Here is a 26,609-nt window from a genome sequence, read left to right as displayed (position 1 = left end):
AGTTCCCGATATAGACTGACAACTCGTGCAATGTGAGGGCCAAGACAACGGGAGAAAACAGGAAACAGGTGATGCCACTGACACCTAAGAACTGTTGATACAGAGGAGAAGGGGATTGTGGGAGAGGAAACTTAATGCACATGTGTTGCTGCTGAGAATTAAATAGGACAAACTGACACAGATACACACATGGACACGGAAGTTCATGAACAGAGACAAACGATTGACACTTATTGAGACGTGTCTGACTGTACACATTGGTCTCGAACTTTTCCACGTCACAGTGCAGCGATATCTGGAGTGGGCAGGGTTACAAAGCACCAGTGCCTATATACTGGCACCCATCTGTCAGCACCGGAAAAAACTGACCTATAACCTGTCCCTCGCACTGTTCCCAGTACAGACAGCTCGTCAGCTGTCAGGTTTAACACGTATTCCTGCTGCCCATTTACCAGCTAAGGTGAGAATGAAAGAAGACACTGTACAAGTGCAAACAGAGTACATACTGTGGACATACACTGGACGGACAAAGGAGATCACTGATCAGGACGGGCTTTAACACTAATCCAGTTTGTAAACATGAATACAATGTCTTTGTTTGTCGGAGATTGACATATAGCACTGCAACTCCTATGTACTGTAGCTATCCAGGAATTTAAAGGGCCACTTCACCTAAAATTAGACAGAAACAACAGTACAGTACATGTCTTTCCAAATGCGAATGGCCCTAGAACCAGGGTTTGGTTTGTCTGTTCTGGGCTTCTGTAGAAACATGGCAGCTGGACCCGCTCTGTACATAAATATAATGGCTCATTCTAAGGTAACAAAAACACAACTATTCTTATTTTCAAGTGATTCTACACAAAAGAAAACATACTCATTAATATCATATTCCATTTCTGCCAATAGATCCCTCTAAATGCTAAACACTGTATCTTTAAAGCAGCACTGGTTGAGTTTTTGGCCACTTGAGGGTAGTGGAACAAGCAATAAACACAACATATTATCACCTTATAAAGTTGTTATGTCAAACATGTTAACCTACAGTTGCTTATTTATACATCTAGCAGACACGATGCAACATTAGCATTCATTTGGAGTCACATACGTCTAACATTCACTCTACTTTAAGCTCTGTTTTGGTATCATGTAGCTGCTAAATGCTCCGCTATGTTCACCAGCTATAGTCACTAAAAGGCACTAAAATGCTCTGTAGAGCTGATGGGAACTGCAGAGACAGGTGAAAATTGTCTCTATAAGCGTCTCCTTTCACATAGTCATTTGATCCATTGTTAATAAAAAAAATATTGACTATTGCAGCTTTAAACATTGTGTTCCTTTATCCCTGTGGTAAGGGGCTGTGGTATAAAGTCATAATGCACTCATGGGTGCCCCATATAGATAACAATAGACTCAGTGTGGAAAACACCATTCCTATTGTCATATTCTTGGCTTCAAACTCTTCCATTATTTTCTTATATTGGACTCGCCACAACCACAAGATTAGGCATCTGAAAACGTGATAGATGGCTGATAAAACTAAAGACAGATAATTGCCCGACTAAAACAATCCAGCAAAATAGATTCTACAAACGGCGATGAGAATTGATTGGTCTGGGTCTGGTGTTGAGGGCAGTGGGAGGTTTAACTGTGCCCTGTTGGACAATCACTGAAATCCCCAGTCAGTAAATGTGACATGGTAAGACGAGAGCCAGTGTGGTATAGCAGTACAGTTTAGGAATGGGAGTGACGCGGCCTCGCCAGTCTCACCACACATATAAAGTTACTCAGCAGCAAGACACAGACAATACATAACCATTATGTATTGTCTGTGTCTTGCTGCTGAGTAACTTTATATGTGTGGTGAGACACAGACAATACATAATGCTTATTCTAGTTCAACAAACTGTCTGGTAATCCAATAACATTGCAGTGCAATGGCCTGGATGATATGGATGCAACAAGCTTTAGCTCAGAGCCACAATAATAGACTGGGTGACATGCAGAACAAATGTGTGCCTCAGTCTAATGGCTGATGACGTGAGTCCGCATTTAACAATACTGTAGCTTTGCAAGCAAAAGCTGAAATGAAAGCAGAAGTGGGGAAAGTAGCTTAAAATATTTACTCAAGTAAAGTACACATTTTCAAGTACTTGGATTTTACTTGTGTACTTCCATATCTTGAGACTCCTCTACAGTTTGTACTTTTTACTGCACTTATAGGGCTTTTCCATTGGCACTTTTGGCATGAGTGTGATGACATGCCGTGCTGATTTGTGTTTCCATTACCAGTTTTAGCGCGCCAAATAGTGCCAAGCTGTGCCCGAGAGGGACCATCTCCGGTGTCGGGCCGACTCCAAGCGGGTTGCGGTGATGTCTCACAAACTTTGCAGAAAAAGATTGTGCTTCCGTTTTGTCTTTTATAGAAATGAAAGTGTGTTGGCTTCATTTTTATTTTCACTAAATATTTTCAAACTGCAAATTACAGACCAACTCGCGATGGGATCACACCAGCCGCGACGCCAAATCGGGCCAGGGGCGTAAAGTGGGGGGGTCAATGGCCTCTTCCCTACTTCCTCAACTACACACCTGCAAAATTTCATGAATGCATCTTACACAGTTGTGACGCTATCACGTTGACAAAATCTGTCCACAGACAGACAGACATATAAACACCTGTCAAACAGTAGGTGTCTGCAGGACCACATTTTGCCATGATGACTCACACACAGACTCACAAGGTTGAAAACAATATCAGCCACACACTGTTGCAGCTGGTAAATATTAAGATAACATGCAGTCGATTCAAATCTTTAATGATGTACGTTCACTCACAGAGTATAATACCAGTACCAAATTTACCAAATTTGATCTGTATACTAGGACTTAATTCTCATGAGCTGAACCTGCGTCACTAATAGGTGTGCCTTGTAATAGACTAGAAATGTTGGGCTCAGTGGCAGCTCTCTGATCTCTGGTGACATGTTCCAGGGCCCTGATCCAGCTCTGGGGTCCCTGAATCATCCAGGGTTCCCCCCCCCCATGCCACCCTCCAAATGGCATCCCTGCCCACAAAGGATTCACCATACCAACATCATGACTCAACCCACACAGCCTCACTGAGACCAAAAATAATTGCATTCAAATGACGGCAAACAAAGGGTCCTTGACAACTTGTAAAGCCCGAAATTCTCCCAGTTCATCACCACTTGAACGGCCAACAAAGTGCCAAATACTCAGCGGTGATGCACTTTAACATGTAATTGATGACTGGAGAGCAACGCACCGAGTCGAAATATATCATAATGTTTTGGTCTTTATCAGCCGGTGTATTATAATGAGTAATAACAGGTTGCTAAGCAGAAACAATATAATTTATGCAAAACTTATTTACATTTTATAGTAGCTTTTTCAATAGACCTTTTTCACGGCCGATATTTAAACTTGTCATAGTAGGAAAAACACAGGTGAACCGATGGCTTAGTTCCATTAGGTGTCCCGGTAAACCGTTGTAACAGTGAGATAGCATGCACAAAACCAGCACCCTGTGGCTAGCTCAACCTCAATGAAATGCAGTCAATTAATGTCAACAATCGCACCTGTGCTTTTCCTACTCTGACAAGCCAAAATGCCTGCTCTGCTCATACGATGTACAGTACATACTTGTGATGTCTGACCGAATATTCAAACCCAAGACACCATGTTTTTATAGCAGCACTATGAAATGGAAATGTTCAACGTGTTTTACACAATCTAGTTAAGCACATTTCCCCACAATTGACCCTGACACGTTTGGTATTTTTGGAAACCTCTGCATCATGACTAGAATTCAAATCAAGTTATATGGGTTTGAACAATGCTCGAAGTTGCAACATGCGCTGATATTGGTGGAATCACCGGGAGGTTTGGCAGGTTATTTCATATTTCTCTTTTTATGGCGTATAATTCCTCGATGCTTGAGGACGGACGTCTGGCGCGTACAGTGACAATGGAAAGAAGGCGCATTATCTCTGCAGCTCCACCTGCTGCTGTTCTATCTGACAAATATACTCGTGTCACCACTGGCTGATGACAGTCTGTACTTTCACAGTTCAGCTGCGGCGATAACATTCATCAAGCTCTCTCTCTGTCGTGCCACCTAGGACAGACACTTATAAAATTCCTTTCATGGTATAGAGGTGCTGCATGACGTCAGCAAAGTGTGTGTATATGTGTGTGGTTGTGCTGGAGAGGGAGATTATTAGGCCTGTAAAATGTATGTTACATAAGCATCACAAGTATGTGCACAGACACACCAACCAACTTCTCTTGGTTGTCGTGAGTTTGCTGCTCGCTGTCAGCGTTACGTAACATAAAGACAACTGGGCGTGGCGGGACCGGCGCTTGAAAGAAGATTCAGGATAAATGGTGACCTCTGACCTCGTGGAATGACTGTCAATCCCACCGTCCAGAGAACACACACAAACACATACACACAAAAACCAGCAGAGCTTAGTGGAGAATTCGAGCAGAGGATCTTATATCTCCATCGCTCAGTGTTACATCGTCGGCACAAACTGGTGGTGTAAACTTACAGCTTGATAAAAATTAAGTCTAAAAAAAGTCTAAAATTTGACTTTAACGAGGTAAACAAGCCCAAAAAATAATTGATATGAAAACTATTAACATGACTTCAATAATTTGGTGACTAACTCTGCCCTTTCAGCCCGACTTCCCTGGAGGAAAGGAAGAAAAAAGACATTTATGAGAAATTCAAAATTCTTACTGTCTAAAATCATCAATCAAGTTAATAAACCCTACATTACGCAGAGTGAAACTGGTCTTTAATATAAAAATGTAAACATGAATGTATTCTATATAATGGAGTTTATCATTCTGTGCTATTACTTCAAGATATTTAAGAGCGTGAAATTCAGATTAAGAATTAAAAATTTGGATAAATCAAACAAGAATGTTTATTTCTTCCTAAATGTATTACCTTAATGTAATGTCTGTAATCGTTGTTTACTCTGTTTAGAATTGTCTGAATTTGTTTATTTAAACTAAATTGCATAGGATATTTGTCAATATCTGCAACATTATTGCTGCATGATGGGCCTTATAAATGTATTGCACTGTTTGTTCTGCATACAGTAGGATAATAATATATTTGACAACAATAAGTCCAACATGATGTTCCTTGTAATGGTCCATCTAAGTGAAGCTTTTTTATGTTTTGCAAAAATGTCAGCAGCCATGTTAAATGTTTATATGATTATTAATATTGGTGTTTAAGGAGTAAATTAACTAAAACATGCAAGATCATCAGCAGGCTATATGGTGTTGTAATAACAAGAAAGGTGCATTTCTGTCTTGCTACCACAAGATGGCAGAAGAGGGCCACAGACCCAGGACTAACCTGCTGATGACTACCTGGGAATTTGGAAGCAATAGGATGGCATTTTGGTGGAGGGTCACTGCCAGCTGTTCTCTGGTTACCTTGAACCCCGACCGACTAACCCCCTACACACACACACATGCATGTATTCACACGACTTCAACTTGTCAATGTTTGCCATGTAAGATCTACTGCACATGGTGACAGATTATAAACCCCACCAGGTCCAGTCATGACCGCTGCTCTCTCCAAGTAAACAAGCCAGAAAACCTCAAGTATCACACTAATTTGAATGCTGATTTTCAACCATTTCCCATTACTGCTCACCGTTTTTACAGTTTTTCTCGATTGTTTACACACATTTTCTGAAAGCATGCCTCATACTCTCAGAACTCTACACACAAATCAAAAAACACACACACAATGGGCAAAACCCCTCAATTCTCCTGCAAAATGAAACTTTACATTCAAAACAATGTTATTTCTTCTCAAAATGGTATTTTGTTTTCAAATGACACACACAAACCATCATATGAATAGACATTTATAAGAGCCAGTTGAACACTGATGTGCTCAATGTAAAACACTATGATGAATGGAAAACACTTCTTCTCCATTCATCATAATGACTTAGGCCTTTTTTTTGTTCAGTGTTACACTTACTACAGACAGTACATACATAAGTGTGTTGTAAAATATTTTAGAATATTGTTTTTATACTCAGAATACACAAATACACGGTAACAAATATATTTTATTTTCCCCACAAAAACAATGTACACAGTGTACATCCCAACCAACACAAAGTTGCACATACAGTGGTCTACATACAAAACAACAGAAGAATTTACTGTATACAGTTACAGTAAAAAAAAAACGGGAAAAAAAACTATGCTGCATCCTCTCTTCTGTTTCGGTCTGGCCACAGCACCTCATCCACATCACAAGCAATGTTTGCCCTTTTATGCTAAAGCTCTGATTGCTAATTGTAACACTGTGTGACAGGTGTTTGCCCATGTGATGAGTCAGTGTGCATAGTAGGGCAATTGACTTTAGAATTTTGAATGACAGTGTGTTCCTTGTGAAAACGAGATTTTCTTCATGAAAATTGTGCCAAATGCAGAGAATTGTGTGTAGTGTTTTGAAAAAAGTGTGTTTTAGAACTGCAATTTGAGTGTAAAGCAGGAATTGTGCTTGTAGTTTAGCAGAATTGGTTCAGGGGGTTGGTGCATGAGTTACATGTTGTGGTCATTATGTGTCAAGTACCAGTATTTGTGTGTAAACAATTGAGAAAAACTGTAATACTTGACACCATTGTGTTTTTGACTTCCAAATTTGTTTTCTCCTTTAAATCAGGCAGCCACTGCTTGCCATTCATTTCCTTATGAAAATCGACTAGCACAGATATGTAATGTGCAATAATCCATCACAATTAACACTATGTCTGCTTATATTATCATTTAGGAGTGATGCCTCCTATCTCTTAACCCCAGCTACATCCACACATCATCTGGATTCAATTTTTTTTTTAAATGTTCTACACTCAGTTGCCAGTTTATTAGATACACTCATACACACATAATGTTTTTGAGAAGTAGGAGCCACATTGAGGGGGAAAAAATCTGAGATTTCCAGAATGAAGCCACAACTTTACGAGAAAAAAAAGTCATAATATTACGAGAATAATCATAACTTTACGGGGAAAAAAAGTCGTAATATTACCAGAATAAAGTCATAACTTTGCGAGAAAAAAAGAAAATAACTTGTAAAATTACTACTACTATACTACTATACATATATATATACTAATATTCTGACTTTATTCTCATAATATTACGACTTATTTTCTCGTAATATTATGACTTTATTCTCGAAATCTCAGATTTATTTTATTTTCCTCAATGTGGCCCTAATACTCTGTTAGCGTCGTACCATAGACCTACAACAATGATAAATTAAAATTAAAATGTAAACAAAAAAAAAAAAACAGTTATTCATTTCCACAGGGAGCCACTGGAGGGGAGCTAAAGAGCTGCATGCGGCTCCAGAGCCACAGGTTGCAGACCCCTGGTCTATGCACACTGATGTGCTTTGCTCGCTGCTTTGAACCGGTTTACCTCCAATTGGTACGTAAAAACTGGCAACTGTGTGTAACAACCATATCTAAAATCATTTGAATGCTGTTGAAAGAACCTTACCTTAGTGTAACCCTAACCAAATGTATCTACACACCTAACAGTTACCTAAACCACGCTGTTAAGTGATGGGCGTGTCCTCTGCGCACTGCACATGCGCACATCGTGTCGCTACGTCATCCTCTGACAGGTAGCTCTATCTGTCAGAACACCTGTTGCCAACAGTTAGCATTAATCAAGTTTAGCCCTCTTCAAGACAGCAGACAGTGTTTCTCTGACTGTTGGACTCTTCCTGAATGTTTACTCACCAGGGGAAAACTGCTTCACTTCACCAAGCTGAGTGTTTTTTGTAAGTTTAGTGCTGAAATGTTTATTCGACTGAATTTGGCTCAATCTGATGCTGCTAAGCTAACCTAGCATTAGCTAGCTGTAGAGCCTGTCATCACCTTGACAACAGAAACAGTTCATTATTATAGTCCCAATTTGTCTTTGTTTGTATTATTAATATAGTATTATTACATAATTGCTCTTCAGCCTGCTACTATGGCTGCTGCATCTACTTATTTGCATTGGTACAAAATTGTGATTAATTCCATGTAGTGTGCATGAGCTTATTTTTGAACATGTGCATTATAATGCACCGTTCTCTACCTGTCCACCAGACGCCCCTCTGACTTTTTCTCCTGTCCCAGTCAGCTCACTCCCACATCCAGTCACTACCAGTTGCCCTGCAATAACCCCTTTCCCTCCAGTACCTACCAATCACCTGACCTTCCCCACCCACCTGCTCACTTGTTCCCACTTTCCTCATCAGCCCTGAAGATATTTAACCGGCCCATTTCCATTAATTCTCTGCCATATTGTGAAAGTTGTGATGCTTCTGTGCCTTTATATGGTAAATTCTCGAACTCTACCAGTCTGCCTGCTTTGTCTGTATTGGGGTCCTACTGTATCTCTGTTGCCTCGCACCCACCAGCCGTCACAGAATGCATGTTTCCCCTAGTGTTGCTGGAGGTTTTTTATTGGCTCACTGTATCATAACCGGATGTCTAGTAGAGGATACCGCTGCCACTAGTGATATAATACAGTATGACTGTTGCCTATTCACAGAATTTTCCTGTAATACTAGCATCAAGGAAATGTCAGCATGAATTGGCACACATAGAACGCAAATTCACATTTTCAACATTGGGGAAATACTCCAACTCAAAAGCATTGGGTCCAGTGTCTAGGATCTGGCGGTTTCTAGCGGTGAAGTGAGGTGATTGCAACTAACTGAAGCCTCTCCCCGTGTGCCAAGCCTGTTGGAGATCCACGGTGGCCAACGACAAATCGTGAATGGCCCTCTCTGGGGCCATTTGGAGCAGAGCCTGTGTGTAGAGTGGGTGTGTATGTGGGAAATGAGTGGTAAAGCAAGAGACGTTATCGACTCTGGCCCAAGCAGGAAAAGTTAACAGAGTTTGTTTGTCCGTTCTGGACTACTGTTGAAACATGGCGGTGCAACATGGCGAACTCCACGGAGAGGACCCGCTCCCTATGTAGATATAAACAGCTCATTCTAAGGTAACGGAAACACAACAATTCTTATTATCAGGCGAGGCTATCCCAAATACCATTTTTTGGGCTTCGAAGCTTTGGTGATAAATATTCGAAGCTATTCGAAGCTTTGGGACTGTGGCACTACTGTACACACGCGCACCTTCACACATAACAAACAGCGATATCCAACTAATAAGTGATGTTTAATATGAATAATGAATAATTTTGTGGGATTATTGCTTATTTCATGGGCTATTTGGGGATTTATACATTATTATTACATACTTGTATATAAAAAACAAAAAAGGAAACATTTGAATACTGATTTGGAGGTCGATTACCATGGCAACGGTTGAAACTTTGAAGCATTCTGGTCAGCCCATTATCAGGCGATTATACACCAAAGAAAACATACTTATTAATATTATATTCCATTTCTGCCAATAGATCACACTGGTCCTTTAAATTTAACCTAATAGTTCAAACTGTGTGTGTTTGTTTCTACCCGTCAGTGTGCTGCTGACAAGTCTTTGGATTGAGGGAAGAACCTTGGAGACAGTTTAGAGCAGTCCTAACCTCGAGCACAAATAATTTCACTTGATGAACTTGACAGCTCACCTCAGAAAGTAAGACATGGTAAAGGCCAGCAAGCACTTACACTTGTGTGTACTGAGTGTGTGTGTGTGTTTTTGTTTGTGTGTGTATTAGGCCCCATCACTATGTATCAGCACTGTAATGAGTTATGCAAACGGCTGAAAGTGGACACCAGCCGAGAGGCCAGAGGAGTCCAGGCGAAAACAGCACATTCCCCCGGAGTCCTCATACCAGAGCGACACAGAGGAAGAAACATGGAGTCAGGGGAGCCGAGGATTAGAAGTCTAAATAAAATGTAGGTTCTAATTCAACTTATTAAAAAAAAAAACTCATTGCAGACCCCTTTTTCTTCAATTCACACAATGTACAGATAGTCTTTGTGTGTAACTGATCAATGTAATATACAGTTAGGGGTGTAGGAAAATATCGATACACTTGAGTATTACGATATTTTGTTGTGCGATACTGTATCGATTCTCAAAAACACTATAACATTTTTAATTAATAGTCTACATGCAAAGATTCATAGCAGAATCCTAAAATTAGATTTAAAAAATTGCAAAATATCACCTTGCTTACAGTATCACAATATATTGAATCGTAACCCCCGTACCATGATTCTTATTTTATTGCTCGATTCTTGCCAATAGACAGTCCTAGTCATAATACAGAACATGTTTTTGAAGCAGAAATGCTGTAATCTATAGGAAAACTGTCCTATACTCCGGAGTAAGATGTGTCCATTAACATTCTCATCAACATTTTAAAGCCCTGACTTTAAAGTAAAGGCTTTTCTCCCCCAATTTGGATCAAATTCTACCATAGAATAATTTGACAATTCATGCCAGTAGAGTGAGAATGTATTAGTGTTTATGTTGTGTTTTTTTTTAATACTTAAGTCTTAGTTCAGGACATCTAAAGTGGTAATTTCATCATTCACCAGTAGGTAGTGGCTAAATAAATGTTCAAATATTTACATTAACCAGAATGTGAGTTAGTCCTGAGTATAATAAAAGTAAACAGGAAATTCCAGTCTTTCTGTTTTAATAAAAAACTGGAAATTGTGATAGTTCTTCCTTACTTAATGTCCTACACCAAATGAAAGCCTCGAGCTACTGTATTTTTAAAATGTGATGTTTCTGTCAATTGTAAGATCAAAGATAAGACAAATACACACATTCACTATTAAATGACCTTCTTTGTCCTTTTAAATGTTTTAATCCATCACATGAAACTATCCCTGTCTCTGTTCCTCCCTCCCTCCTCTATTTGTTTGTGTGCTAATTTGGTCCGAGCTATGTAAGTGTGAGAATCTGGAATAGGAGAAGCCCTTGTCACATTAGTCATGCTCACGCACATTAACACAAGCTACAATTTACTCTGTATAAGCCTCACATAAAACCATTTGTTTGTGTGCTGTATGTTCCTGGTGTAAGACGTGCATAAAATTGATCTTCTTTTCTTCATTTTGATGATAAAGTTATACGTTTTAAGACAAAACATTTATCACATCAATTATCCACATAACTTTTGACACAAGTGACACAAAACTACAAATACAGAGACTGTATTGTGTGCAAAAATAAAATGTAAATTGGTCAAATCGTCTCTGTTGCATGAATACAGACAATAGAGCATATAAAGAGGAGCTCAGTCTGATGTCAATCTTATGAGCCCACAAAGATTCACAGAAACGTGAGCTTTTCTGCCTGGTTAACATTTTACGGACACTGTCACTTTGTTTTTCGCAGTATGCTGCAGGCTGGCTTTTTGTGTGTAAACCTGGAGTTGAAGAAGAAAATCCTCCCAGTTCAACTGAAGATGCTCCCGCGTGTGTTCAGGTTAGTAAATTAAACCTGGCTATAGAAATCGAGTTTCAGGTAAGGAACGTTAATTAACAATCAGCTGAGGAACAGGGTTGTTTCAGCACCTTGGACAGATCTCACTTAAACGGGATTAATCTGTTCTACACCCAGGTTTCTTCAAAAACTTGACTTTGAATCCCCTCAGATCCGTCTGATCTATTATTTATGACCATTTTATTCACATTAAAACCACTATGACATCTCAACATGTTGACACATTTGGACTAAACTGTCCAGGGTAGTAGAAATGATGAATAGAGTTATAAATCTAGCGGTAATAAGCCCACTGTCAGCGGAGACAAGAAGAATGAGACTAATAAAAATATTGAGCTGACACTGACAGGCTTTAACTGCTCAAAGCATCGCAGCTCTCACGCTTTATGAGGAGTCAATTACATCTGCCTCCTGCTAAATTATGTTGACATAATAAACTGGTTATTACTGAACACGGTATGTGTAGCCTAGAGGGCACAGGCTTGTCTGGATGGAGTGGTGGAGCAGTTAAGTGCTATTGGACAGAATTGAGATGTCACTGCTGGTGACAACAAGTGTGTGACGCATGTAAGGTGACGTTGTGTTTTCCACTGACTGTCCCGTGCTCACACACTGGCTACAGATGGATGCGTCACCTGCCAAAAACTATTGTTGTTGCATTGTTTTGTCAAAGCAACGTGTTCAGTTCACGTCAGCAGTTCAACATAACAGCAAACACGATACAGATGCCAGAGATACCTCAGGTGATTAGTTTTAGTGCCAGTATACAGTAAATTCCTGGAAAACAGCTGTAGTCCGTACACACAGACCGGATTGGTCAGTAATGCTCTACAGGGGAAGATCAGTTCTGAAATATGTTCACATCACCAGAAACACAACTCCTCTTCTCGGAGTGAAAGCAGAAACTAGGCCACCCACAGATAAAGCCGGCATCGCTGAGCTCAGATATTCCAGGGTCTTCTTTCCAAAGTCAAAGATATGATAATCGAGCCACCCACACGTAATCTGTTCCACTAGCCAGAGCTTTGCTATGAAGTATGGAGGTCTAAGTGCAGCAAAAAAAATATATTTTTGCTGTATTATGATTTATAAAGTAGTCAGATAGCGCATATATCTTCCAATGCTTCCAATCCTTTAAATCTGTTAATTTATTATCACTGTAATAGAAATGTTTTTAATTCCGCCCTTTATCTTATTTAAACTCCACAAGAACCGTCTTTGCAGAGAAAAAAATTGACAGTCTGAGCTGACAAGAACCTGTTGATACATTTGTGTCCAGGGTGCTCATGATTTAGATCTGCATCTAAATGCACGTCGTGGTACACAGACACCAGATTTTCTATTCAAATAAGTGCAGTATTTCATGAAAAAATAGTGAAAATGTGCAAAAAAAATGCCCCTAGTTGTAATGTTAAGAACTCCGTTAAATTTGGATCCAGACCAAAACCTCAACTGATCTCATCGGAAGGCGTGTAAATAGCATGACATTACATTGACATTAGCAAGGACAGTTCGCGTGTCACAAGGACGCATTTTAGGCTTTCCGCATGTCATTTGTACGCCATACAATCAAACTAACGAGGTAACGTCCGCAGCTAGGTTCAGGCAACAAAGCCACTTAGTTAGGTTTAGGAAAAACGTCATGGTTGGCCTTAGAATAAGTATGTAAACTAAGTAAAATACGTATGGAAACAATGTAACATTAGTACGGAAAACAGGTCAACTACTAGACATCACTAAAAAACACGTGACAAACATCACTAACGTAGCTTACAAATCAAAACACTGGTCTCCTGGTTAGAAGTCCTGTGTTTTTTGGACCCATCCACCTCCACTCCCACCTGCCATAGTCAGTCTTTCTTGCTTTTTTTTCAATAGCAAGAAAAGCATTCTAATTACACGCTAAATGCCTTGCGCGTTACCATGTCATTCATACGCCTTTTCGGGCGAATGGGCTGAAAACCTAGTCACTCGTTCCTTGTTCTATGGCCTAACTTTCTGCCAAACTACATTGTAATCTGTTAACAGGTTTTGCTATCTAACAGACGAACAAAACCGGAAAACACAACTTCAAATGCAACAAACAACTTTCGTCAAATCTGTCAAAGTGACGAGACGAAAAGAAGCTGTCTAGTTGGCACAACTTTGGCCATTAAAGCAGCATTAGTGCGGGTGATAATGTGAGAACATCCATTACTTCATTTCCGGTTCATGCAGGCCTGCAGTTTATCGGGCTCAGCCTTAATCCCCAACATGACAGCTGAGTACAATAAACAAAGATTTGTTGATTTCTCCATTGTGCTATTCATTCAGATTGAATGAACTTCTGGCATCAAATTCACCTGTTCATATGTAGCTCAGGTGCACAGACCCTCTCTCGCTGTGTTACCTGTATGTCTGCAGATGGTGTGGTCCTTCCCCTCTTCTTGACGGAGAATAATTTCCACAGCCGTCCCCACAGGAAGGTGGCCACCAGACACACACTCCCTAATATCCAAATATCTTTATCCCTTAGGAATTTCTCCATGATAGAAATCTTCCTCTTCCTGTCCCTGCTGTCGGCCTGCACAGGCAGTCTGTCTTATCTCCTCTCTGCCGCCTGTGGCGAAGGACTTTCAGGTGGCGTGCAACAAGTTGTTGACATGGGGCGAGACAGCGGGCGTTGATTATGAAATAGTCGGGCTCCTGTGGCTCTGCATTGAATACAGTCTCTTGCTCACTAGAGACTCGGAAGAGAACAGGGAGTCTGTGCTGTCAAGCCGCCTGCCCACCAAGCCAGCCATTCACCCGTCACACGGCTTCCTCCCTGCCTCCCGCCCCGGGACCTAAAAGGAGAGAACATGCTGTCTCTGAGACGAGAGCGGGACAGCTGGTGTTGGGTTCAGGGTGTCGTTGCTGTACGCAGAATCACATGTTGGTATGTTAGTGAGACCCCTGCGGTATCCTTTAACTTCAGACACAGCACTTCACGCATGCATGCATACTCCTCTAAGTATATCAGTCAGGCAGTCGCTTTGCCTGTTCACAAATGGACACAATTGTGTCGTGTACATGCATCATTGCAGATGCATACAATGGCAAATGTGCAAATAACAAACACCTGCATCTGTGTGGTGCTAAATGTAACCTTTCTGTGGCCACATGTGGCGCAGGGTAAAACAAGAAGTGAAGTAGTTGACTTTTGCCATGTCCACACTGTGTGAGAGAAAGGACGACTTCTAAATGTTATTGTCCATTAATTGTATTCAGTATACAGCTAAATGTTTGGGTGCGTAAAACAATTATTGACACTCTTGCGAAGATAGAGAGGGAGATACAAATAAATAGCAAAATTCTGATATTAAAAATGAAAAAATAAACACAAAAACACTCCTGTTCCTCTTATGTATATTCAGTAAACCCTAGACAGAGATGTACAGATCCACTCCATTTGTGCTGTCAGCAGAGAACTGCAGAGTTTCTTTTTTGGACTTTAAGTGCCTCTGTGTGTGCGACAGCTATCTGTCTGGATGGTGGCTGATGATTTATACTGGGTAGTGGAATGAGACCAGTCAAGGAGTCAAGCAGATCAGATCCCTCCCCATGCCCTGCTCGACTTGTCGGTTAACAGTATGAAGGACTTTTAACCTTCATGCCTTTACAAATTTCTTTAAGAGAAGATGAAATATTTTATGTGTCCTTTGAAATGATTTATGTTGATTAATAACCTCAGGAAATCATATAGAAATATGTGCACTCCTCATTTTGCTTACCTTTAAGGATATAAAAAAAAATTTCACCCAAAAAAATCTTTGATTCAATGTCTATTGGTCATTGGCATTTTGATCTAGAAAACAGCATCATTCTATGAAAACGACAAAGGTTTTTTCAGGCAGACATTTTTAGCAGGTTGTCAGAAAATTTGCTTTAGTTTTAAGATTTTCAAGATTGTGCAACAATCCAAAGTAAGCTTGATTTACTGTAACAAGCAGCAACAGGTGTAGGGCGGGTTACAGAGCATGACCCCTGGGAGGGAAATATTTCCCAGTGGGAATCTGAGGAGAACCTCTGCAAAGAGCAGGGCTGGAGTTTATTAAAGGGCGCGTCCATTATTTATTTATGTTTTTTAGGTTTTTATAGCATTCTGTAGCTTCCCAGTGGTGTTTCTTATGTATTCAAACACTACATTTTTGGTCAAAGTATGTATGTTTTAGTGTCAAAATGCTATTTACCCAAGCCCTTCTAAAAACTTCTTCCCACGTGACCTGATTTTGGTTTTCTACATGATGACACTACTACATATACAGTATATATACATATAGTCAGTGTATTAACATCACATACAGTAACTTAGGTGGTGGTTGGCATGCTCCCAGTCTGGAGAAGCAGACAGGAGTACTGGCTTCCGTAGCTAAGCGATATACTGCTGTGGACGCCACGTTAGTTCGGATCTGAAAGTCACACAATAACACAAACAAACTAACTGATCGATGCAGCGGTAAACCAGCAACTCCCGTGTTCTGTTAGGTAAAATTACTGTTTTTGTGAATGGAGTCTGGTGGCTTTGAAGACAGCCATATAACGACTTTAGTTCCCCGTCGGAAAGGGCTGTTCTATGGCAAGGTAAAGCGGTGAAAATATTCTAAATGATAATGATTTTTTAAGTGTCTAAAATACGTTTTTCTGCTTCTCCCGTCCACAGCCGCTTTACCTCGTCATCAGACAGCCCTTTCTGACGGGGAACTGAAGTCGTTATATCGCTCTCTACAAAGCCACCGTACTACATTCACAAAAGCAGTAATTTTACCTCAGAACGCGGGAGTATACATACAACCCCAATTAAAAAAATCTGAACTAACCCTCTCAGTTATTTGACTCAGCTAGTGTTAGCATTCACATTATTCCTAACCTTACTGATTAGCTTTCTTTGGTAACCTACGTCACTGCTTTTCGCTAATGGGCGTTTCTATTTTAGTGGGGGGGGGGGGGGGGGGGTATTTGAAAAAAACAGAAAAGAATGCAGATGGACCCGCCCTTTAATGAAGCTGGTGGATCTGGTGGCTGACCTGCAGGTTTGTAAAGTGTGGAACAGTTTGTAGTAGTTAAACTAAGAAGGAGGATGGAGAACAGAAAGGCGGGGAGGGAATAGAAGGACAGGTGGTGGGACAAAGGTGCAACTGAGGTCAGAGTTCAGAGAGGAAGGTGAGAGTTATTCGCTGGGCACTACTGTATGATCTTAAATTACATTTGGTGCCTCCCACGTTATTGGAACATTTCCCTCAGCGCTCCCTGGTGGTCACTTCGAAAGCACCACTGATTTATAGTTGGACAAGACAAAAAATAAATAAACCAAATCTCCAACATTATGTAAAAATGCTGACAATGCAAACACTTTTCTCCACTTACAGTCAAGGCTTACAGTAGCTACACTGAGATCAACCAGCTGCTGGACTTTCTAGAGACCATTCATAAAGGCTACAGTAGTGTACAGGCTCTCATGCTGCTTCAGGTTATTTTTAATACTTTTCTGAACTGGACACAAAAAGTTGAAATTATAATAAGACTTGTACAAAAAGCTGGTTTCCAACAATGAGTACAACAAAACGTACCACCTTGTACACTCAGTTTACTTTGCGTTTTAGAAAAAAACACATTTAACTCCATACTGTATATTAAATAACTGTGTACTGTATATTTAACACAAATATATATATTTTTTCATTTACAGATGGACATGTCCAGATTTATGTCTTTCTTAATGTCAATCACACTAAGGTGTTTGAATATAGACTTTCCTCAACTTCAACATTTATTTATATTCATAACAATTAAATAGTATATATTAATAATATTATTATTAATATTCTTAACAATTTAAGATTACCTTCATATAGATCATTTGAGCAGACCTCGCTGGCCACATAGTTGTTCTCAATTCTCATATGAGAGTGCAAGTCCTCTGTATTCATTTTTTTCAAATGAACAAAGCAAACTGGCCCAGGGCCGCCATCTAGTGGCATCTAGATCTGTGTGCATTGACCATTCATGTCAGTCTGTGGTTTACTGTGTGTATGTGTGAGTGTGTGCGTGCGTGTGTGTGTGTGTGTGTGTGTGTGTGTGTGTGTGTGTGTGTGTGTGTGTGTGTGTGTGTGTGTGCGTGTGTGTGTGTGTGTATGTGTGTGTGTGTGTGTGTGTGTGTGTGTGTGTGACAGGCTGTGAGTTGAGGAGGTTCAAACAGACAATAAAAAACATTAAAAGATCTACAGCTCCCTCTAGCGAGCTTGCTGTATTCCACCTGTCAGGGCATGTTGTGCTTGCCAACAGGTGCCGACAACCGGAATAGTGTTTTACGAGCGGTTTATTTCAGTTCCCTTCTTCCCCCTCTCTGCACAGCCTGCTGATTGTGGCTCAGGTTCAACACATTGCAGTATTGCCATCAAGGGGCACAACATTGTTAGAGAGACAGTCATCCTCATGTTATCTCACTCCCATAAATGCCAGCTGTGTGATGGACCAACAAAGTCTAGCCAGTGGTTAACTCAGTTGCTCATTAATTGATTTTTAGTTTGCAATATAAAGAGGGATTAACAAAAGATTTAGAGAACCATATTGGTGTTTTTTGTTTGAGCCTATTTCTTTTTACAAATCTCATACTTTTTAGTACTGTTGAATGTTTTTCATTGCATGCTTTGGAAAGCAGTAATGTATGCTAAAGTTTTATGAAATTGCCTAAACATGCAAAAAGTGTGGTATGTTTTTTTTGACAAATGACCATGTCAACATTTAATCAAGTAGGTCCAATTTAAATATGCCAGCAGGGTGGCAGAGTTCAACTGTGTAACCCAAAATACCTGAGTTAAGTGTATCACTTTGTAAGAATGTATTCTACTAAGTGTCCTTGAGCAAAAAACTAAAGGAGGAAGGTTAAAAGGAAGTACTGGGGAGTCACAGGAAAGGCTTCTGTTTCCAGGAATCACAGATTTATCTGATCAACCCCAGTGCTGGAGTGCGTTAGTTCTATGTGGATGATAAGAGTGAGGAGAATAGAGGCAGCGTATATTACCTGCTGGCTCCCTCCCTCCAGCTCCACGTGTTTGAGCTCCCAGAAGCAGCGCATGGTCTCCACCTTCTCCAGGTGCCGGTAGAAGGCCAGTCGGCCCAGACGAAGGCTGTTGCTGCGGTTGCGGATGGTCTTCAGCCCCTCCATCTTTTCAACGATGGGGGACATGGGGATCGGCGGCGGTACGGCAGATGATGGGAGTTTGCCATTGTTCTTGCCAGAAACAGTCTCATTGCACTGAGTCTTCTTGTCTGACCTGGAATTACAACATGCGGTTTATTAACTTCAATCATTCAAAATATATCATTACATTTACAATGAATCATTCAACACAACAGCTGTGCATTATGGATCAAAATCACAGCTGAAATAATTAGTCAAAGCAGTTAGCTAATCAAGAAAATTAATTTTGACGATGATTCTTTTACATCTTCTATGACACAAAACGTCCAAAAAAAGTTGGTTCCAGCTTCTGAAATGTGAGAATTTGATGCTTTTTCTGGTTTAAATCTTTGTAAATTTAACATTGGGCTTCTGGAAAATTGTGATGGGCTACGACTAAAAAATTGTATTTGGGTCTGTGAAGTCTTTTATCACAATTAGAACTGAAATTGAGTCGGCACTCGTTCTAGTAAAAGTGCTAAACATTACCAGTTTCTAGCCCCTTTTGATTTTCTTTGTCTTATGTGAAAGTGAACTTAATATCTTTGTGTTTTGGACTGTTGATTGGACAAAACAAAGCAATTTAAAGACTTTAAACTTTAGGAAACTGAGATGGGCATTTGTCACTATTTTCTCTCATGTTGTAGACCAAACAACTTAATAGAGAAAATAATGTGCAGAATAATCGATAATTTAAAAACGTTGATAATAAAAGTAATCTTTAGTTACAACCTTGTTCAATTAAGAAATAATCTATAGATAAACAAACCAGAAGGGAATGTCTGTTTTTAGCTCACAGTGAATCAAATACCTAAACAAATCAATGAATTGCATCACATTGATGCAAAAATCCTTTAACTCCAACACTGCCATAAATCAGTCCTACCTAATGCAAACAGTGAAATTAAAGAGATCCCTGCTTTGGTATAAACACTATAACAAAATCTCATGCCTAATCTAATTGCCCAACTCTAATCTGAACTGTTGAAACAGCAGTGCGCGCCATATGCTTTGATGCAGCCCTCCTGTGGACAGCAGTGTTTCTGATCCAAGTGGGATGACTGATGATGTGGTGGAAATAACCACTCTGACGCCTGATGCCGACAGCTGGCTTTCTGCTGCGCTCTACCTGTTGAGCCTCTGGGGGAGTCATGGAAGATCACTGGAGATATTTATACCTCCAGAGTGAAAATATCCTGCCTTTGCTTGACAATTACAAAGGTCAGAGCAGAAGGGCTGTAGTTTGAGCACAGCGCATGAGTCAGACTGTATGTAGCAGCCAGGGCTGTTCTTCAGCATCTCAGGGTAGGATTTCAACTCCAGTGCTAAAACCAAGAGAGTGGCCAAGGATGCACCTGTCACTGTTATTTATGTTGGCCTTTTTATTTACACATTCTATAATTGTTCTTTACTGTTTATTTATTATTCTATGGATAGGAAGGAATGTGTTAGTTGTTGCAGATGCACCAAATGTGCAGATACATGTTGTTAATTAAATGGTGCATGGCACAAGGTAGATGATTATTTGAATTATTGCATTCATGACAAGATATTTATAATAATAGAATTCTAGCATTAAAGTAAAAACATTGAAAAATGTCTGGATAAAGTCTGAAAATGTAGTATAAAGTTGTGGGTCAAAAAAAATTACTCACAGGGCAGATGGTAGCTTTTTAGGCGATTGTTTTTGCAGAACGTTCAACATGAATATTTGTGCAAACTCATTATCACACAATAAATGTACCCTGCAGACCACATTACACATCATAACAAAGCTCTCTCAATAATCACATTCTTCATTTGACATGTGTTGCTGATATTTATAAAGTAAGTGACCAGACTTCACTACATTATAAAGTGAATTACTCTACTTTTCTACTTCACTACATGCATGTGAGGACTGAAGTAGGCTAATTTTACAGATTAAGATTTTCCACTGAACAGAAGATACAGTGAGCCCACAAAATGCTGTTGTTCAGTAAAATGTGAACTGTATTTTTCTAAAATGTTAATTTCTCAGAGACTATGAAAAATACATCCTTGCTGTAGCATGATGCGAATGTATCCAAAATGAATTTTCTCAACCTGCTGTGTAGCATGTAATCTTACCAGCTAATCTGACTGCACAGAAACCCCCAAATGTTCCAGGCACATGTTCACAATGACTATGATATTTAAGTATATTTTTATACTTTATAGTATATTTTTTGTTTTCTAATAATACATTTGAATGTAGACGTTTTATTTGTAGTATTTTTACATGTATTACTGCTTTTACTTAGTAAAGGAGCTGAGTACTTCCTCCACCACTCACTGTGAGAGACAACAGTTGTCTCAACGCGTTCTCAAATCTCGTCACAAACTGCCGCTTCGTCACTCCCCTTGGCGTCACTTTATTTTTGGCATCAAAACCACTATAGTTACCCTTGGCGTCACTTTAGGATTAGGCAACAAAACCAATTAGTTAGGTTCAGGAAAAAAAATTCCTGGTTGGGTTTAAAACTACTATGTTTGTGAAGTGAAAATGAAACCGAACGTTGTGAACACGGGACACGAACAAACATCTGATTGTAAAGTGAAAAACACACCGGACACAAACAGTGGTATCCTGGATGAAAGCTTTGTGTTTGTTGGACCCATCCACCTCCCTTCCAACCCACCCTGTGTCTCTTTTCACTCTTGAAACTACGTGTCCACACTCCCGGCCCATTTTCTCTGAGCGTTTATTGCTGCCGCGGATGGGTTTATATTGTAATTAATGGATTTTACGTCAATATTTGACGTACTAAAGGACTGGTTGTCCACCCTGACCACCACCCAGCCGGTTTCTTGGGGTCTTTCAAGAACTCTCATGCCTGTTTTGACGGTGTCGGCTGGCTCTGGGGAGCCGAGATGCTCCTTGTCAGCTGGGTGACCCTGGGTCACTCACTTTAAAGGGCTTTATTTTGGGATCTCTGTAGTACAGGGCGAGGGTCAAGGGGCACACTATCACCAGAAATGGAAAACGCCCATCAGTGAAAAACCGTTAGGAGGCAGGAGCTGTCACACTGCTGCCAGGCAGACAGGAATTAAAGCTGAATAGATTGCTTTCCATTGTGGTCACTGACTCATTGCAGTTGTCGCTTTAACCACCCCTTACATAAGGGGTATTGTGTATGGCATGTGTTTGTGTCTGTGTTTTATGTGTGCATGCGTTCTAGTAGCAAGTGTGTCACTGTCCAAGCAATGCTGTAGTTTGTGTATGTTTACTTTGCTTGGCGGCCCTTAGTAATCCCCCTCTATAAAACTGCAGGGGGGTTCCTATCTGTCTTCTCCATCATAATCCTTCCATGTAACTGATAGGAAGACCCCGCATGTGTCTCATAACTCTTAAAGTAGCAATGAATCATGGAGACCCCCGAGGATTGTGTGGGTGTATGTTTAGATGAGTAAAGAGCCAGAGAAAGAAAGAAGGGGGGGTTGGCATCGTTCAAATGCCAAATGCGCCAAAAGATCAAAGTGATGAGAGGGGATATCACTGTGAAAACCTGCCCACGGGAATTAAATATCCCAAAATCTATTTATACTGGCTGTCAAAAGGAATTAATAAAACATATGCACGATAAGTGTTGATCACGACAGAAATGTTAATTGGAGGGGGCAGCATCAGGATGTTTTTTAAAAATCATTTCTACATGTTTAGGACTGGGTCCAAATGCTGTACATAGCATAGACTGTATAAGAAGTGTCTATAGTCATCTTCACGTCACCCATTGGTTTGTGGACTGCCGTTTTGAAGCCTTGAGTTTGGCATTTTGTCTGTCGCCATCTTGTTTTTTTGCAACCAGAAGTGACACAAGAGGGTGGAGCTAAGTATAGCCGAACACTGAATAAGACATTTTTAGGCGACTAAAAATGTTACAATTAACTTTAATTTACTGAAAACACACTGTGAAAAGGTTAAAGTTGTAAGACGAAAACAACTAAATTGAAATTATTTAGCTATGTCAAAGTTTGTGAAATACCCGTACTTCCTCGAGTAACGAGACGCAAAACAGTTTCATCTCTGTGCACCGAAGATGAGTTTGTTTTTAAACTAGCTTAGCTCAAAGACTGGAAGCAGGGGGGGGGGAACGGCTAGCCTTGCACTATGATAGCTACCTTAAAACAACTCCTATGCTTACGTATTTACACATTGTATCTTGTGTATCTAACACGTAGAAATAGAAGATGTGGTTTAACAAGCTGTTAGCTTACGCCATTGTGCTATTTATTGATTATCAACAGCATAGACTGTGTTTAAAGATGGACGACAAAACAGCTCCTCAAAAGTGAAGCTAAAACATCTCAGTTGCCCCCTGGTGGCTGGTTGCATTATAGGTTATGAACACCGCCCCCTCCATGTTAGCAGATGGGACAGGTTAATTTTTCTGATAATTTCGGTTTTAATTAGTTATTTGATGCTATAAAAAGGGGCTGAGACGTCATGATTGACAGCTGTGATTGACAGCTGCTCTGAGTAAAGTAGTCACGGAGCCGGAGGCTCAGGAATTGTACGATGTAACTTAAACTTACCATAACTGTCAAGAGTCTGTGTAATAGAACATGTGTTAATTTGATCATAAATGTAGTTATATTGTGGTTAGTTGTTGTGTCTTTCTAGCCATAGTGCTAATGTAGCAGCTAGGTGGCTCACGGTAGCGAGCTGCGACCATGCTCGGCTAGTGATTGGCTCGGGCAGGTGTGTGGGCGGGACCTCAATACCTTGGCTCCAGCCCCCCCATCACTGCTGCGCAGACTCTGGCTCCAAATGGCATCAAAATCTCAAGACAGCAGCTCAAGACCGCTTTGGCTTCACTTTTGTACAGTGGGCGGAAGTGGAGACATGTTGTCCATCTATATATACAGTTTAATGTCAACAGCTGTTCACAGTGAGAGGTTTTCTTTGTACTCTTTCCAGACTTTAAAAAAACAACCCCAGATGACCCTTGTTTGTGTTGGTAGCTATCTTTATAGCTTACAAGGTAAAACACGTAAATAAGAGAGCAATAAATACACTGAAAGGAATTTGTGAGTGACTGTTTGTATGATGGCAAACAAGCATATTTCCCAAAATATCTAAGTGTCTTTACTCTAAAAGTTTAATTTTACAAAGTAGAGTTAGTGACTAGAATATGTTGATGTAATGAAATGTGAAATAATCACAGATTTTGAGGTGGCAGGTCATCTCCACATTTGAAATGCGCTATAAATTATTTATTTTTATCTGGCACTGCTGTGCCATCGGTCCTCTCAGCCTTGATAAGGCCTGGTGTAGAATAACAAGCCAGGCTTGAATATTGCACAATGAGTCAGGCTGAGTTAGTCCTGCCCATGTCAACATTTCATGTAGCTTATTCAGAAATTAGAATCTAGAAATTGTCTCAGCTTCTGCTTTGTGTGTATCCGCTGCTAGGTAAACAGACGTTGCAGTCGCTCTCAGCTAAGATAACATTAAGTGGCGAGGGGGGACGCAGAGTCTGCTGCATGCGTGTTTGCTCGTGTTGTGTTCACGTGTATACAGTATCAATGTATACACTAATGTAAAAGTGTGTAAGTAATCCAAGGCCTAACTCTGCAGGGGTTTGTTTGTTACATGTGAGCACGGTACAGCAACAGCAACAAGACAGATTAGGGGTCTTTTTTAGGTACCAGGCCGGACAGAGGATCTAGTCACAGACAGCCTGAGTGGGAGGGGCGGCCTCGAACGGACAGTCTTCACCCCAGGGTGCTATCTCTCTCTCAGGGGCCTCTGCTGTCCTGGTTTAGCAGTCGCATGGAAACAGCCATCAAAGCCTATAAACCATAGGAATGTGGGGGAGGTGTCTCTGAATGTGTGTGTGTGTGTGTGTGTGTGTGTGTGTGTGTGTGTGTGTGTGTGTGTGTGTGTGTGTGTGTGCGTGTGCGTGTGTGTGTGTGTATGCGTGTGTGTGTGTGCAGAGAAGAGAATAGAATAGTACACAACATTATCAATCAACCAGATTTGTCTTTGGTCTCAGCTAAAATACAATAAACACATAATGTATGGAGTCAAAAGACTTCTAAAGGGGCCTCAAGATCTAGATCTCCAAATTCTCTCTGCTGAACTCTTCAACTACAGCCTTGTGCACCAGAAAAAAAGGATTGTGCAAAGTACTGCACATATTTCCCAGCCCGCACTCCTTCATCAGAGAGGATACTCAAGTGGCCACAGCCGCTTCTCAAATTAATAGGCATCATATTAAACGTGTCGACGCCGACACGATAATATCAAGTGGTCAACAGGGATTATTTTTCCCCGTCTAAACTCGACATTCCCTCCTTTCCAGCCTGCCAGCTCGCTGCAGCTTTCACCGCGGCTGTCGCCAAGTCATGATCAACGTATCACCGCCATAGCCCGATGCAAATAGTTGGACTGAGGAGGTTCTCTTCGGACGGGGCCAAAGCCAAAGAACCCAGGCGACCTTGAAATTCTGCTGTAAGTGCCATATACAATACACTCACCCATAAACAAATAAACACATACACAGATATATGATCACAGCAACTCCAAGAAAATGCACTAACTCTGCATCACACACTGTACCGTATGCACACAAATGTGCCGCTTTTGCACACATGTGCACAAATGTACAGTATGCACAGATATACGCACTCATCTGTGCCCCAACAGACACATTCGGTGCCCACAGCCCCTCCAATCTGTCACACTGACAACAACTCGCCAACCTCGGCAGAAGAGTGTAACTAGAACTTCCACTCAATGTACTTTTCCATTTCGCCAAGAACAAAGCAGAGCCCTTTTTTTAGTCCACAGCAGATTGGGTTGCATTCTGCTTTGCAACAAAATGATGTATGAACCGGCATCGAACCTAAAATAAATTAAATGATTCTCTCGCTTATTTTTTATTGGGAAAAATAGATTCTTGTTTTTGCCCAGTTTGTTGAGCTACTGCACATAAATGTACATAATGACACAACCCTGACAGTGTGATATAGGAGGTCTTTTTTTGAGAAGTTTGAAAATGATAATGCCAAGGCGCGCCTTGGTAGCCGAGTGGTAACAGTGCATGCCACATAACCGCAACGTCCCGGGTTCCATTCAGATCTCGGGACCTTTGATGCATGTTATACTTCTCTCTCCCTCCCATTTCTACGCGGTCCTCTGTTAAATAAATGTGAAAATCTACCCCCGCCTCCCTCCCAAAAAATATCTTCAAAAATGTCAGGTTGTTTTGTTTTTGTCAAATATTAGTTCAGACCAAGCCCAGAGTACATGTGTGCTAAATAGATCAGTTTGCCGGGTAACTTGACAAGTGGCACCTTACACTGTGACGGTAACTGATACCACAGGAAGGGAAGGTGATAGAATTCAAAACATGGTCATCATGCAAGTTTAAGATTGCTTTGCATTTCTGAGGAATAACACGAATAGACAGTGCAGGCAGGTCAAAAGTGTCTCTTTAACTATTCCAATTAGGGACAGTGAAAATATGCCAGAGTTGCAACAAAAGACTCACCCTTGGTAGTTGGGCACATTGGCAATCACCAAAACCTTCTTCTCCTTTCCTCCCATGTCTCTCATGGGTGTGATGGAGTCCGTCACTCCAGGTTTCCCCTCTTCCTCTGCCGGTTTGTGTTTTTATGTCCAGGTGCTAGATGCTCTCTTGCTCCCTACACACACCAGGCAGCTATCGGGAAAATTGATCCAGTGTGACTGACAGACAGACAGATGAGGAGAGACAGCTCAATGGCAAGCTCTGGCTGCTTCTGGCTCTCTGCAGTGGGAGCCACGGACGCCGAGGGATAAGCACCAGAGGGGGCGGGTGAGGAGAAGAGAGGGTGTATGAGAGGGTGGGGGGGGGGGGGTCTGCTCTGGGACGCAGGGACCACTAGCAGGGACAGAG

The 26,609-nt window shown here is 40.8% G+C and overlaps 1 protein-coding gene across 2 annotated transcripts in view; it reads right to left on the bottom strand.

Moving 5' to 3' along the window:
• Positions 1–26,609, bottom strand: part of mylk4b (myosin light chain kinase family, member 4b) — a 46,144-nt gene extending 19,535 nt beyond the window's left edge. Inside the window, exons 1-2 of one of the 2 annotated variants that reach the window (XM_074636247.1) lie at positions 26,223–26,609; positions 18,547–18,799 (exon numbers count right to left, since the gene is read on the bottom strand). In XM_074636247.1, coding sequence (XP_074492348.1) covers positions 18,547–18,799; positions 26,223–26,287 — 318 coding nt within the window. In that variant the 5' untranslated portion in view covers positions 26,288–26,609. Of the gene's footprint in view, positions 1–13,893; positions 14,277–18,546; positions 18,800–26,222 lie in introns of those variants that run through there. The other variant, XM_074636248.1, reaches the window with a different exon arrangement.

This window comes from Sebastes fasciatus, chromosome 5 (assembly GCF_043250625.1).
Source record: "Sebastes fasciatus isolate fSebFas1 chromosome 5, fSebFas1.pri, whole genome shotgun sequence".
Lineage (NCBI taxonomy): Eukaryota > Metazoa > Chordata > Actinopteri > Perciformes > Sebastidae > Sebastes > Sebastes fasciatus.
Note: the sequence above shows the minus strand (reverse complement) of the source record. Positions and strands in the feature narration are given on the sequence as shown.